Source organism: Neolamprologus brichardi, chromosome 20 (assembly GCF_056152115.1).
Source record: "Neolamprologus brichardi isolate AB-2024 chromosome 20, ASM5615211v1, whole genome shotgun sequence".
Taxonomy (NCBI): domain Eukaryota; kingdom Metazoa; phylum Chordata; class Actinopteri; order Cichliformes; family Cichlidae; genus Neolamprologus; species Neolamprologus brichardi.
In genome coordinates, this window is record NC_142123.1 from 29,647,163 (window position 1) to 29,662,008 (window position 14,846).

The 14,846-nt window shown below is 41.2% G+C and overlaps 1 protein-coding gene across 3 annotated transcripts; it reads left to right on the top strand.

Moving 5' to 3' along the window:
- Nucleotides 1-5,557: 5,557 nt before the first annotated feature.
- Nucleotides 5,558-9,854, top strand: zfp64 (zinc finger protein 64 homolog (mouse)). 3 transcript variants are annotated; one of them, XM_006794012.2, is made up of 6 exons: nt 5,558-5,798; nt 5,964-6,131; nt 6,209-6,352; nt 7,406-7,468; nt 7,559-7,810; nt 7,916-9,854. In XM_006794012.2, exons 1-6 carry the CDS (start codon nt 5,777-5,779, stop codon nt 9,331-9,333), a joined length of 2,067 nt encoding a protein of 688 aa, XP_006794075.2. In that variant the 5' UTR covers nt 5,558-5,776; the 3' UTR covers nt 9,334-9,854. The 3 variants fall into 3 exon arrangements, with proteins under 3 accessions (XP_006794075.2, XP_035765050.2, XP_006794074.2); XM_035909157.2 differs by having other exon boundaries at nt 6,068-6,131; XM_006794011.2 differs by lacking the exon at nt 5,558-5,798 and having other exon boundaries at nt 5,857-6,131.
- The last annotated feature ends 4,992 nt before the right edge of the window (nt 9,855-14,846 follow it).

Below are 14,846 nucleotides of genomic sequence, written 5' to 3' on the forward strand. Positions count from 1 at the left end.
CCCAATCTAATGGTGCACATTATCCTGCTGTGAACATTATCCTGTTTCTTTCCGTGTAACACTGTTGTCTATTTAGATGCGCATGCAAATCTCCATCAGGAGAACCGCTACAGTCTCTGTATGAAAATTCCTCCTGAAAACAGAGAAAAATGATTGAAGCTCCCTCTGTAACCTTGTTCCAGCCCTAAAGTCAAAGCATAAATGCATGACTTGGCGTCGGGTAGCATAAGAAGCACAAAACAACTTCCACAAAACAGCAGAGTTTGACAGGTGCGTGTTTATCCTTTTTATCCAATATCTGCAGGATAAAGAATAAAATATGACAAATATACTCAGGCCATCTGGATACGGCTAAACAAGCAAAGCTACCAGTCTCTATTTGTGTCTGTTAGCACTACAAAGTTATTGATTCTCGCCATTTACCACTACAACCCTTTGACAGCAGACACAAGCTCATATGTTAAAACTGGCATGGCTGACTTCATGACAAGCTAACAAAGAGTGATAACCCCCTGGTGTCTTGTTGCTGTCTGTGGTTTTATGGAACAACAAAAACAAAAGAATAACATATAAGCAGAAATCTCTCCACTGCTTTTATACCCGTGCCTAATCTGTATACTGAATGACAATGATTTCCAACCCTCATTTACGGATCGAGTCGTGAAGAAAGACGGAGCGAAATCCCATTTTGTTGCCCTTAAATTGTTAAGATTTTGCCGGAGTAAACTCGATCCCTAATTGGTGTAGCTTTTTGCTACCAGTGATATAGTGTCACGCCGTCACTGATGACTGTCAGGTAAACTTTCTATATAGAAGTATTTCTCCGTTGAAGCGTCTATCTGATTTCCCTTTCAGCACCTCGAATGACACCCCGCTAAAAGCTGGCACAATACGCTTCCCGCACACAACGCTGTCACCAAAGACAACTTGGGAGAAGCGAGTGTTTTGAGAGTTTGAAACAAAATAGCTGGTGCAGCATTTCCCCATTTCCGTCTGAAATCCTTGACACCAGAGGATTTACAGTGAAGTGAAGTGAGGTGGGTGCTGTATGGAACGAGCTGTGGGGGCTGCGTTAGCCGGGGTGGGGGGCGGGGGGGAGTGGGGGTCCGCACTACATTCGTGCTGACAGGGATCCTCCCTGTAGCGCATGCTTTTTTTCCATTAGTTCCTTACTCACTCTCTTGCCCTCCAGACCCACAGAGTGAGGAAGATTTAAGTGGCCAGTCAAGAGAAATCCCCAAGGTTTGGCAGGTGTGAGGTCTGGCTTCATTATCTACAGACACCTCTGTCCAATTATGAGCCTTGCTCCCCCTGTGACGATGATGATGCTGTGTGTGTGACTATAGGTGTGTGCGTGCACGTGCGTATGTGTGTGCGGAGGGCACGAATAAGCCGCCCTCATTGTTATCTGTCTAACTATCAAGATTCTCTCTTCCATTGTGACATCATTGACAATTTCACACAAAAAAAAATGCATGCGCGCGCACTCACACTCACATATCACGAGCACGGACACGCGCGCGCACACAGCATGCACATGCCTTTTGTTTAGATTTAGCATAGATCGGCCTAAACCTGAAACATTCGGCCCATGGCCTCATTTCCTCCTCTGCTCTACTTGGAAGAAGAAAGCAACACCTGAAAACTACTCGTGCGCTCACAGTAACGGTCACTTCCCACCCAAAAAATAATTAGGACTCGCGATAAAGAATAACCAAAGGCCCGTAATAAATTACACATAACAATCCTGTGATCAAAAGTCTCACTGGTTTTGATACATCTCCGTGGTTTCTCCATTTTGCTGACCCACTGGTTCCAAAATGTCAGCTACTACAAACTGGAGCAGTGCCTTGTAAGCTGCTTCAAACAAGCACAGGGGTCTCTTTCTCTGGACTGCTTTTGGACACCCCCTGCTGACACTAAAGTGAAACACAACCTACAGAACCTTCTTTCCAAAGCAGACTGCACTGATAAACGTGACAGAACAGATGACAAAAATATCATCTATTTTAAGAGACGTGCACCTTAAAGATGGAGAGAAGAAACCTAATTATTTATTTGCTACTACAGCCACATTTGCATTAATGCATGCTACCACGCTAGATCTTAATACTTGACAATACAGACAATTCTAAACTACTTTTTTTTTAAAGTGGGGGGGAGGTTACATTTTTGTCTTAATTTATATCCCAGCATGTTCCTTGGGATTGCACACACTCCTCCCAGGGCTATGGCCTGCTATTGTCTATGACGCCACATGTACCCTCTCCTCTCTGGTTTGCATGCACTCATATGCAGCCCTATCATCTGCATCACTTGGCAGATACAAAGAGCATAGCACTGATTTGCGTGTGAGCATGTGCGCCTTTTGTGTGTAGCACGGCTGCACTTGCTCGCTGTGCAAATGTGTGTATTTGTGTGCACGCTTGTGTACAGTGTCTTTTTTTTTTTCTTATATGATAAAGTGGGAGTGTCGGAGGCATCTGATGGTTCCCAGACTTTGGCTCTGTTTTATCTGATGCTGAGATGGCAGCTGTTGACCAAAGGAATTCATACATGTGTGTATAATTTGTCTTATGGCTCAAAACAAACTCGGGACATGGGACATCTTTTAGCCATTCAATTTGACACGACACAAACCAAAGGTCGCCGTGTGTGTTTTGGTTTCCTGAGTTCAGGACCGTCTAGAAATAGAACGGACGACAAATCTAAACACATTACGCAGTTATTTTCTTGGAACTGTACAAATAACAAATCTTTAACATATAAGAGCAAATGCGGGTTGAAGCAGGTTGCAGCACAGCTCTGAACTCACCGATTTATTTGCCTCCTCTTAATGATGATAATCTTAGGACTGGCGGCAGCAAATGAGCTTCGCCTGAAAAAAAAAATTGCATGAATTAATAATGAGCAAAATTACTCAAACTCTGCACACCACAACCTGCCGCAGCACGGTGGGCAGTGGGCCCTAAGGTGACAACGCTGGGTAAATATTTTATGTCTAAATATGATTTTGGGGTCCTGAGTCTTCTGACAATGCTGCCCTTATCCTTGCAGAACATGGGTAAACCATTAAGCTTAGAGGAGACTTGGAATCCATCGGCAGCTCTTGTCTGGATGCAAGCGAGAGAGATGGGGTTTGCGTGCAGCAGTCGGCTTTTGAGGCTTGTGTCTGTGAAGTGAGTCGACGGTGTTCTTTGGGTGCCCTCAGGTGGAAGCCTGGTATAATTGCTGTTGACAACCTACAAGTCATTGTGCAATTAAAGCATCTGCCGCTCCTGTGTGGCAGTGGGCTGTGATGCCTTGTGACAGCTCGTAGCCATTAAGCAACTGTAAGCAGCTGGCGTGCCTCGGTGGGGGAAAATAATGTGACAGAGGCACTCCCCCCTATTGTTGCCCTTGTCTCATTGGGGAAAAGAGGGACATTACATCACTCACCAAATACACGGGTGTCTCAATGAATGGGAAAGGGGCATGTCTACAAATTAGGACTGGCACAGTTGGATGTCCAAATGATAGTTTGTTTCTGAATGCAAAAACTGAAAGTGCTTTTATTGTTTTCTAACAAGAGATGGAAGCCTAAGGGAAACACAATCGAGACTATGCAGTGCGCTCAACCAGGAGCTATTGGAAATTAATCAAATAGTGAACTGAATGATTAGTTCAAGTGAAAACAATGACAACAATTAGATAATTCAAAGTTTATGGATTTTTTTTTCTTTTGTTTTGGGTTTTTTGGGAGGATGTAAAACAACAAATTTTCATTGGTTTCAACTTGTTACATGTTTTTCTTCTTCATATCACTGAAATTTAATATCTGTGGATCTTAAATTATTTTGAGCAGAAACTGAAACATATAAACTGGGAAAAACTGTGATGAGCACTTCTTGTTACTTTCTGATATTTCAAATCATTAAGTGGAAAAACGATCTGCCCAAATAATAAATGACTACAATTGTTGCTTGGGAATATTTTCACTGCGGTTATTGCAGTGTTTCTGAACTTAACGAAGTGACCAAACTGCTCAATCACACGAGAGAAAGAAGAATCCTAAGCTTTGAGTGTGAAAAGTGAAAAAAACAGATTTACAGTTCTAGATCAAAGTAGGGAGCATTTTGGCCAGTTCTTCACTGCTGGGAGAAGGGCGGGAGGGACATAAGTCTTTTTTTTTTTTTAATTACACCACCACTAAATCATTTGGGTGTCACATGTAAATGTGGTCTTTTAATGTACATTTAAGTATACTGAATTTGCGAGGGAGGGGGGGATTTATGTGAATGCAATTTGCACACTCTTTAGTCAGATGCAATTATTTATTTAATTAGCTCATTTTCATGTCTCCATGTCTCCTTCTGAGCTGTGTCATCAAATTTCAAACATCTAAGAAAACAGTACTTTGTTAATAATATCATCAATGCATTTACCATATCACTAACTGAACATTTATGGATTATACGTGACAAATCATAAGTCAAATAGGGTGATAATCAACTAGTCACATTCATGTGGGTAGGCTATGAAAGGCCTTGCAAGTCTAAGTGTGTGTGTTCATGTGTCTAGTGTACTTAAATATGTGTGTGTACCTCCTGTCTGTCTCAAGGATTTGCTGTTTCAGCAGGGAAGGAATCAGTCCTATGCCTTTGCCATGCAGGAAAGTCAGCGTAAGGAAATTCCTGAGCTTCACAGTGGCAATCAGGCAGTTAAGGACCTGCCACTGAAAATGGAGCTGTATGTCAGTCACTTTCATGGCTTATTCACACTAGCACAACTGCTCTGGCATAAAAAAAAGAGGCATTCTCATTCACTCACACCAACAACCAAGCAAATTGCCCTTACTTGAAAATGGTAGAGCATGTATATTTAAGTAGCCTACCATCTGAAAGCTTACCTTGCACACGAGCAATACTCTATTAAGTCGCTGCAGGCACCACAGCAAGTGTTAAGGCAATATTCTGCTGCCTAGAGTAAACAATAAAGCTAACTGCTGATTTCCGTGCCTACGTAAGTTAGAATTTGACATTTATATGGCCCAACAAATAGTTTCAACATGCATGTAAAAGCCGTCGTTGCCTCTCTTTGTGACATTTCTATTAAGTACTAACCGTTTTGGTGGCTTTCTAGGAACAAAGAGGTAAGCTAATAGCTACTATCCTCTCCAAGTCAACTAATGCAGCTACTCGTTAAACCTTTAAATAATATACTTTCTGTTTTTAAAGAATTTTAAATTTTGAAATCAGATTTAGTTTTGTTCAGCATCTGGAAAGCATAGCCTGAAGACCTCGAATGGGCCGCTGGCACCACCACACAATGATGTTGCGTTCAAGTGCTCATAAATACGCAATTTCAGCTTTTAAAATCCTGGTTTGCAAAAGAATTAACACAGTGTTAAGTAGAGATTGGTTTATTCTAAATAGGACAGTCAAACACTAAGTCAGATAGATTTATTAATAGTATTATTTGTTGACTTATAAGTTGATTTGGGTGATCAGACTTTGTAGTTTGATTTTCCCACGTTTCTCAAAGCAGCATATGACGACACCAGCAAAGCCTTGTGCGGTTGCCGTAAACCCAAAGCAGAATGTCGTGAAAAGTGGAGTCGGCAGAGAAGTGAAGTGCTAGTTCTATTGATATGCAAACCGTGGTAGATTTCGCAGTTGGAAATAGGTAGTGATGTTTCATTGGCTACTTTTTGACCCCAGTCGGCATGTTTTAAAACTACAATGGACGCAGCGAGGACACAGAAAATGAGCTGATCTCCAGCAAAACCACCTCGAAAATGGCTGCATACACCGCTGAAGGTAAAACAAAACAGTTGCTAAAATTCATAACTGGAAGACAAATCTATGATATCACGATTTAGCTCCAAATTATTGTAGCTATCTTGTAATCGCTTTCACAGATGTGCATTATGCAACGTCCTATGAAGTCATTATTTCCTGTTTTGTGTTCTCTGCCATCCGAAGTGGCTGCAGGTCATTCTGTGGTGGTGGAGGTGAGCCCAGATATCCACATCTGTGGCTCCTGCAAAAAGCAGTACAATAATTATAAGGTCTTTCTCGCCCATAAGCAAAATGAATGTTTCCTGTCCACACCTGACACCCCAACCACTACTGCCACATCCTCTCTCACAGGTAACATACTCCTCTTTCTGCTTTTGCTGTCCATAATTTAAATGAAAAATTGACTTTGCCTGTCAAATTATTTTCAGACTCCAGCACTGAGTTTATTTTTGAGGAGACCTACCAGACCTGTGTTGTGAGAGGTGTCAAAAAGATGACCAAAGCCCCAAAGACACCTTCCAAAAAACTAAAACCTGCCCTGACTTCAAAGAGACACAGCTGCTGTTTCTCAGGTTGGTGCCTCTTGCTGCTGATGAATGGAGATCTTCAATCTCTAACAGGAAGAACTGCACTTCCTGCCACTCAAGCCCCATATCATTAATATTTCCAGTGCTGTAAAAATTATTTGCCTCCTTCACTTTCCTGTTCCATATCATCAAACAAACTTTATTAAGTAAAATACAAAGAAAACCCAAGTATATACAAAATACAGTTTTTAAATGCTAATTTCATTTAATATTTATTAGAATAAAAAAGCTATCCAAAGCTGTCCTGTGTGAAAAGATAATCAAGCAAAGTAATATATAAATAACAAAATTACACCCAAGAGTGCATCGAAGGAGCACCCAGGAGGTCACAAAAGAACCCATCTAAGCATCTAAGGAACTCTAAGCCTTACTTACCTCAGTTAAAGCTAGTGATCATTATTCAACAATAATAAAGAGACTGTGCAAAAATTGACTTTAGGAAAATATTCTGTGGACTGACGAGACAAAAGTTTAACTTTTTGGCAGGTTTGCATCCTGTCACAGCATTTCATAAACAACATCATACCAACAGTCAAACATGGTGGTATTGTGATGGGCTTGGGCTGCTTTACTCCTTCAGGACCTGGGTGACTAGCTATGATTCAAAGAACCATGAATTCTGCTCTCTACTACAAAATCAGTTTGGCTTATGCAGCAGCAGGACAATAATCCCCAAAACACATTGGCAAGTTCAAAATTCCATTCCAGTTTTGGAAAGTGCTGTAAAACAGCCACCGCTGACACAAAACGCTGTGCATCAGCAAAAAATTGAAAAGAGAGGCAATAAAGTAGAACTAAAATGTACAAAATGACACAAGTAAAAACAACCATAATAGAGTTTTATAAACGCACCCCCACAAATTTATGGGCACAAAGCATCAACAGAGTGACAAATAGGCAAAAGAAGAAGAAGAAAGAAATCTGTAACTTTTTCACAGCACTGTATTTATTTAGTACAGTGTTGATTGGACTTTTCACAAATGGAGAGGCTGCACACAATTTAAGAAAATGTTTGTTTTGTTTTTTTACAATCTACAGGTTGCACTTTCAAGACACAGTATGGCCAAAAAGACATGGAGCGACATCTTAAAACTCACACCGGTACGCTAATGCTTTCAAAATATGTTCTTCGGTTGCAAAACCCCTTTAGAGTAAGGTTTAACCCCAGTTGTTTTTCTGTCTGCCATCCAGGTGAGAAGCCATTTGAATGTGAACTGTGCCACAAACGCTTCAGTCGGCGGGACAAGCTGAACATGCACAGCCGCTCGCACACAGGTGAGAAGCCACACAAATGTAAACACTGTCCCTATGCAGCAGCAGACAGCAGCAGCCTGAAGAAGCACCTGCGTATCCACTATGATGAACGGCCATTCAAATGCCAGATCTGTCCTTACGCCAGCCGCAACTCCAGCCAGCTTACCGTGCATCTCCGCTCTCACACAGGTAGGTAGCCAAAAAATCCAAAATATCAGCAGCTGTGTGACAGTTGTAGCTTAGAAACTGGTATTAAAACTGGCTTTATTTTTGTTTATGTATTTATTTTCTAAGGGGATGCACCTTTTCAGTGCCAACAATGCGATGCAAAGTTCAAAATAAACTCAGACCTGAAGAGGCACATCCGGATTCACTCCGGCGAAAAGCCTTACAAATGTGACTTCTGTGAGTACTGCTGCGCCATGAAAGGAAACCTGAAATCGCACATTCAGATCAAACATGGTACGGAGAACTCCTTTCAGTGCGTGCACTGTGATTTCAAGTGTGCCAACAAGACTGCTCTGCGACAACACTTGAGAGAACACCAACCCACTCAGCCCATTCAGTGTTCCAAGTGCACTTACTCCTGCTCCAGCAAGGGGGCGCTCAAGGTCCACGAGCGGATCCACTCCGAAGACCGCCCTTTCAAATGTGACTTCTGCAACTTTGCCTCTAAGCAGCGCAGCAATCTCGTCATTCACAAGAAGAAGTGTCACTCGGATAAGCTTGAAAAAGGCAGCGGTGGGAAAGGAGGCAGAGGTGGAGGCAAAAATTTAGGCACCGACTCTCCGAAGCCTGTCAGCTCTCGGTACCGAGCCAAACTAGATGCAGCTCGAGCCTTTTGCTGCGACTCGTGTGACGCCTCGTTTGTGAGGGAGGACTCCCTGCGGAGCCACAAGAAGCAGCATCGGGACACTCAGAGTGTGTTGCAACTCCAGCTCTCTACCCCAGCAGAAGCACTTAACTTGGTTCCCGTTACCATGTCACAAACCAGCTCTGAGCTCGAAGTTCCTATCCCGTGCAACCCAATGCCTCCTTATAGTAATACACAGCTTAAAATCATTGTATCTCACCCGTTAGGCCAGGATAACCCCTTGCTCTCAACTGGTGGGGATGGCCAGAATAAGAGCAACATGGTCTTGCTTAGCCCAGAAAACCAGGACATGGTAGTTAACTCCATGATCCAGCAGGTCAACCTGCTGGCGCCTGTACAACCACTCGGTTCATCCCAAACCACAGAAGCCACTCTTGAACCCCAGACTGTCCTCCTGACTCAACTCAGCACCGACGATGCCAGCAACCCGCTCCACCAGGCCCTGATGCAAACGGCCATAACCGCTCAGGACTCGAGCAGCAGCACACAGACGTTCATCACCACCTGCTCTGAACTGGAGGGGCTCAATGCTTTGATCCAGGAAGGTGGCACAGAGATTACAGTGGTTACGGAAGGAAACTCTGCTTTGGTGACCACAGCACCTCTGCCCGATGTGGACATGTCCAAGCCAGCAGAGACGGTGACGGTTGAGGAGAGTGCCTTACCCTGTGAGGAAAGTGCATTACTGGTGCCAAACATCAGCCTGGGCGGTCAGAATGTGGTCATCCACGGCGTTCCACTTATAGTGTCTCCTCAGCCTCAGCAGAGCACGGTGGATCAGCTCTCCCCTCATGCACTCTATTCCAATTCACACACACTCGAAAGCATCCCACAGTGAACGGCGTTGTGCGTTTCTGAAAGTGAAAAGACAGTAACTGCATCATAAGCTATTTCTCTGCTGATAGTAACCTGTAGATCTAACAGTAACCACTAAAATAGCAAAACTGTTGGCTTTGGAGGTGTAGTTTGTTTAGTCTTCACATTTTAGAATAAAACATCAATTTTAACATTGTTTCATGCACTGTATTTTCAAGTGTTATATTTGCAGGCATCAAAAATTCAAATTAAACCATATTTCAATTACAATATTTAATTGAAATCAGGTTTAATTTAAAGCAACATCATACAAAAAATAAAAGAATAATACCGCAAATTAACAAAATGTGAAAGTGACTGAATGTATTTGTATGATGTATTTTTTATGTTTGTCCATTAGGTGGCAGCAGAGTAATGAGAGTATATAATGAAACTTGCTCTGCTTTATGGAGTATTCAGACTGTAAGTGTACTGCTGCCCCGTAGTATTGATTATACATGTTCTGTATGTATAACTTTTGTTAAAAATAAATATTTTTTTCAAGCCCTCATTCCGAATCTGAAAAAGTAGATGTCAATTGTAGAAAGCATTAGGCTGCATATCAAGGTCTTAGCTTCTAAAAGGCGACTCGCATCTCCGATAGATTTTTCAATAAAGAGCCAGTTTTTTGCTTGCTGCTTTCTATTATTCTTCCTATTTTTACATTCAGACTTAAGCACTTAGTATTTGCAGAGAGCGGATGCTGCACCTGAATAGGATTCTCCTGTGTAAACACTTGACCATTGATTTCTTTCTGGTCTCTGAGCACTAATGGCTCTGCTGAAGCAGACTCTTACATTTTCTCGCTCAGCATGGCCACAAACTCAGATGAAGTGGTTTGATGGTTTAAAAAAACATGTTTGCCAGCAACTGTAGGTTGAGGGAGTTGGTGTCTGTTTTAGACAGGGACTCAAGCTAGTAAGGGTATTACTGTAGTGTGTGTGCTTTAACACTGAAAGTATATGAAGGATGGCTTTTCTATAATATCCCCATATTACTAATTTTCTTGAGAAATGCTGCACTTTTTTATACCACTGTGTTTCTGTAAGATACGACTGCTACTCACTTGAAGGTTGTGTCTTTTTGAAAGTGCTAGCCAAGAATTGTTTGATATGAAATGACTGCTGTGTCATTAAAGGAGTAGGAGACAGCTGCCTTAGCATAAACACTGGATATGGAAAACAGCTAGCCTAGCTGGGTAAGAAAGCGTAGTTACTTATTTTGTGAATTCTGTTTTGAACTGAAAATTTAGGGTGCTAATTTGAGACATCCTTATGAAAGGGTTAGGCGTATTGTTTTAGAGACTTGGTTGTCTCCAAACTATGCTAATTGGTTAGGGTGCTAGCTTTAGCCCATATTTGCTAATAATTGTTTTACGTGTGAATGCAGTATTTGACCTATCAAATCACAATGCTACATTTTCTGTTCACGCAGGTCCTCAAACAACAAACATGGTAGAAATCTAATCGTTTGAAATAAAACCCATTGTATGCGTTTTAGGATAACTTAAAATTTCAACTTCAATTATTTCCAGTGACAGAAAAAAGCTTCCATGGATAACAATGCTAACTTTTAATAAATATGACGCCACCACCAGATGCCACAGGAACAACTACTACTAAAATCTTATTCGTTGATGGTTGTTGCCATGTTTGGTTTTTGTTTGTGTATTTATGTAACTTAAGCAAGCTCTTTAGATTGTTTGCTGTGTTTTTTATACTATTTCTCTATTTTCTACCTTGAAATTAAAAGACAAATCAAAATACTCATTTTGCTCCTAAATAGAAGGTGAAATCTGAAGTTTGGCTTTGTTTCTTCTATGATTTAAGCTACATAAAGCCAGAGCAGCATGCAAACACTAAATCTGCATCAGTTCTGCACTTGGGTTGCATTATGAGTGCCTGCACTCAAACTCAGATTTTCCAAACCTCTCTGTGTCACCTCTTCTTCAGGTGGAACTAGGGGGGAAAAAAATCCTGAAATTCCATTATGCATGAAGATGAGTGTTATGTGGGAAAACCACAAAGCACTCTGATGTATCTCTTTGATCTATTATCTAACAGACTTCCAGGCCATAATCCTAAGCACCCTTGAGGAGGACAGACCCTTTCTTTCCCCCTTCTCCTCTTCCACATGTGACGTCATAGCTGGGTTAAGTGCCTTTTCTATGGGTTACAATGTCTTAAGAGCCCCACTTGGGGAGAAGGTTTGAAGAGAGTTGATGTTATATTTATTTATTTTATTCTGTTTACATTTTTTGGAAAAATAGTGGTTTGGTTACAGTATAAATCATACCCTATTTGGTCTGTAAGCTTGTTTTCATATTTCAAAGCTAACTAGAGTGCATTCTGTTGGCAAATCCTAAAGCTTTGCTTGCTTTTCTTTTTTTGATAAATGGTAGGATGAGTTTAAAATGAAGCTCTTCATACTGTATAGCACTTCTGTGTTCCTTCCTTCCTGTGTTTGAGATGCCAGCCTTTGAATGGGGGCCATAAATGGCTTCCCCAAAAAGCAATTTCCACTCACAGCTGCTTAAAGAAATCGTAACTTGTGATGCATTCCTTCTGGACATAAATAGATCCAGAAAGGACCAGGTGATGGAAAGATGGACAACAACCAGAGCAAGATGACACTTTGGCAAAAAAAAACAAAACAACTGCCGGTGCTCTAAATAGTGTGAAAAGGTAGTAAAATAAACCTAAATGAATTGAGTTTGTTCATTTCTGTCATCAGAGGTAGCTATAAATCAGCGAGTCCAAACAGTTTTTCATTCCTTCAGATACAATCTGTCCCTCGGTTCAACAGTGCATCTCTGACCTTTGGTTTGTTTGCACACAATTTGCAATCCCATCAGTAAATGGCATTGAATGCCTTAATGAAATTAACTGATTGGCGAAGTATTGATATGGATTTGTTTTTCCGATGCAGGCATCTTTTGGCTGTGACACTATTGACATCTTAAGTGAATTTTGATTTCTTAGTGCACTGGAGGCTTTTATCTTGTCTGTGTTCAATTCTTTTTGTCTTTCTCATAGAAATTCATGATGAAAGCGGTATGTGATCAGCCGAGGGACAAAAAGACACCTCAATTTGCTTTTCTGAATGCAATGTGATTATTTGCTGAGACATTATTAGGCTATTGTAGCGTCTACAAGAGGAATCGATAGTATCACTTTAGGGCAAACTCTGGATTTAAAATGACTTTGCCTCTGTGGGTGGTTGTATATTTCACGCTGCATGTTTGTTCTTCTTTAATGAACTCGGGCACAACTCAAAGCTGCTCAAATTTGTTCCTGTGATTCTTGAGTTTTTCACACTCTCTCAGAGCTTTGACACTATTTTGTGGTATTTATTTAGCATTTGAGTGTTTGGGGTGTTGTTTTTGTCTTTTGTCGTCTATCTTGGGCTGTCAGGAAGCATTACTCTGACAGGCCCTTTTGTTGTTGTTACTTTAAGATTGAAAGCAGAGTTTAAAACCAGTCCTCGGGGTGGGGGCAGCAAAATAAGTATAATTTTGAGCCAATAGGCATGGCTGCAGTGGGAGCACAAGAGCCCATAAAAGTCCTTTAGTGGACAAAAGAATGCTACAGTATCTCCTGCTCTTCAATACAGAGCCAGTGCCTTTTAAAATAATGTCTTTTATTCCTCTGTGACAATGTGGGCTTCACCGTTTTGCAGCGATAGCTGCACGTAATCTTGTGAATGCAAATAACCGGCTATCAGCTTTTGTGATTCAGGAACAAAGACATTTAGCTATTGTTTTCCTGTCTTGTTTCTGTGCCGCTAACCCTATACAAATGCATGTTTTAATGATTTTGGCCGTGCACATCAGTGCCATATATTCAAAGGGAAACAAGCACTCAGTTGTTTTCTTTTATTCCATATATGGTCGGATGCAGGTTTTGCTGGGAACCCGAGCCAAGTGTTAGTCTTGGGCCATCAGGTTTGGCTCTGCGCAGATATGGGATTTGTTTTTTTATGCTCGGTTTTGCGACAACCTTTGATCATTCTCATATGTCAGCATGTTGCTTTGTGTGTTCTCTGTCCGCATAGTCTCATAGTTTGCAGAGCAGCACAGTCAGTTTTTGTGCGCTTCAACATTTGTTTTCATCAGACTGCCTTTATACGGTGATTTGATTGTTGTTAAGCATTCCATAATTGCAGTCATAGTAAGTTTGATAATAAGAGTATTTGTACAATTACTGATGTGTTTATTATATGGACACACTGGTTGTTAGTCCGTGGTAGGAGTTGCTTTTTACACATGTGGCTTTTGAATCAATACTTATGTGTTAACTGTGAATATTGTCCTCAAAGAAGGAACAAAACTGTTGCGTAAGCAAACAAACCTATTTACAATTTTAGAAATTCCATTGGTTTTCAGCAGATGCCTATGAGCAAGCAAAACATTTTCTCTGTTCACGCATGCCTTATCCTAAAACAACAAACACGATGGAAATCTAATCTTTTGACATACAAGCCATTGTTGTGTGTGCGTGTGCGCGCGCATGCTTGTGTATGCGCTTAAGTCTTTGTTTACCATGTGTGCTTTCAGAGTGCTTAATGCGCACAGATACTGCTGCCTCAATAATTCTTACACAATGGGAAACACTGAAGCCTTTGGTGGATCTGAAACACTTCACCTGAGAAATGTGGGGGTTTTTAAAACTGCATCCCTGTCACAAATCTCTCCAGTTTTTATTCTTTTTGTGTGTTTGATGTATTTTTACTTAATTAAAACATTTTCTTTTTAAAGAACTGCAGAAATACTTTTATATCTCTAAATCTGTTGTGGTGGCCCTACATACATTTATTGCATCCTACCTATAATTTCTTCAGTGTATCTTGTTTGTATAATAATCATTGTTGGCAGACCCATAGAAATGTTTGAGATGCTCAGGAATGGAATGGTGAAGATTTAGACTCTTTATTAGTGTTAATATTACAATTAATACGATAGAGAAGAAGACATTTCCAGTTTTACTGTTACTAGTGAAAAAGCTATGGTGAACTGGGGATGGCCAGCCTTTTTTTAACCTTTAAATAAAGTTGTCTTTGTGCCACCATAATGTCCACCCAACCCCATGGAAAGTCATAGCCTGTCCATATTTGATGTTTGTTTGACCCCATAAGGGCACGAACCTTGGCTGATCCTTCATCTGAGGACAAAGCTTATGTTTGCAGTGACATCATAAATGCCTGCGCAGAGAAAACAATGGCTGATGAATTTAGCTGGAGTCCAGCACACTGGACGGCAGTGACACAGAGACATTGGCCGAAACTTCCAGTGTCATGGAAATGTTTCAAACAATGACCAACACCTTGGCCAAACATGCAGAGTACTCCCAAAATGAGGGGAGCTGTAGTCTGAAGAGATCAAAATGCTGTGGTTGCTTTAGGGACAGTGGCAGGAAGAGCCTGAGCACGGCTGGGATCATCAGGTTATAACACCGAGTGTTTATATGAATCTTTGTGACTGTTGGAGACAGTCAGGGA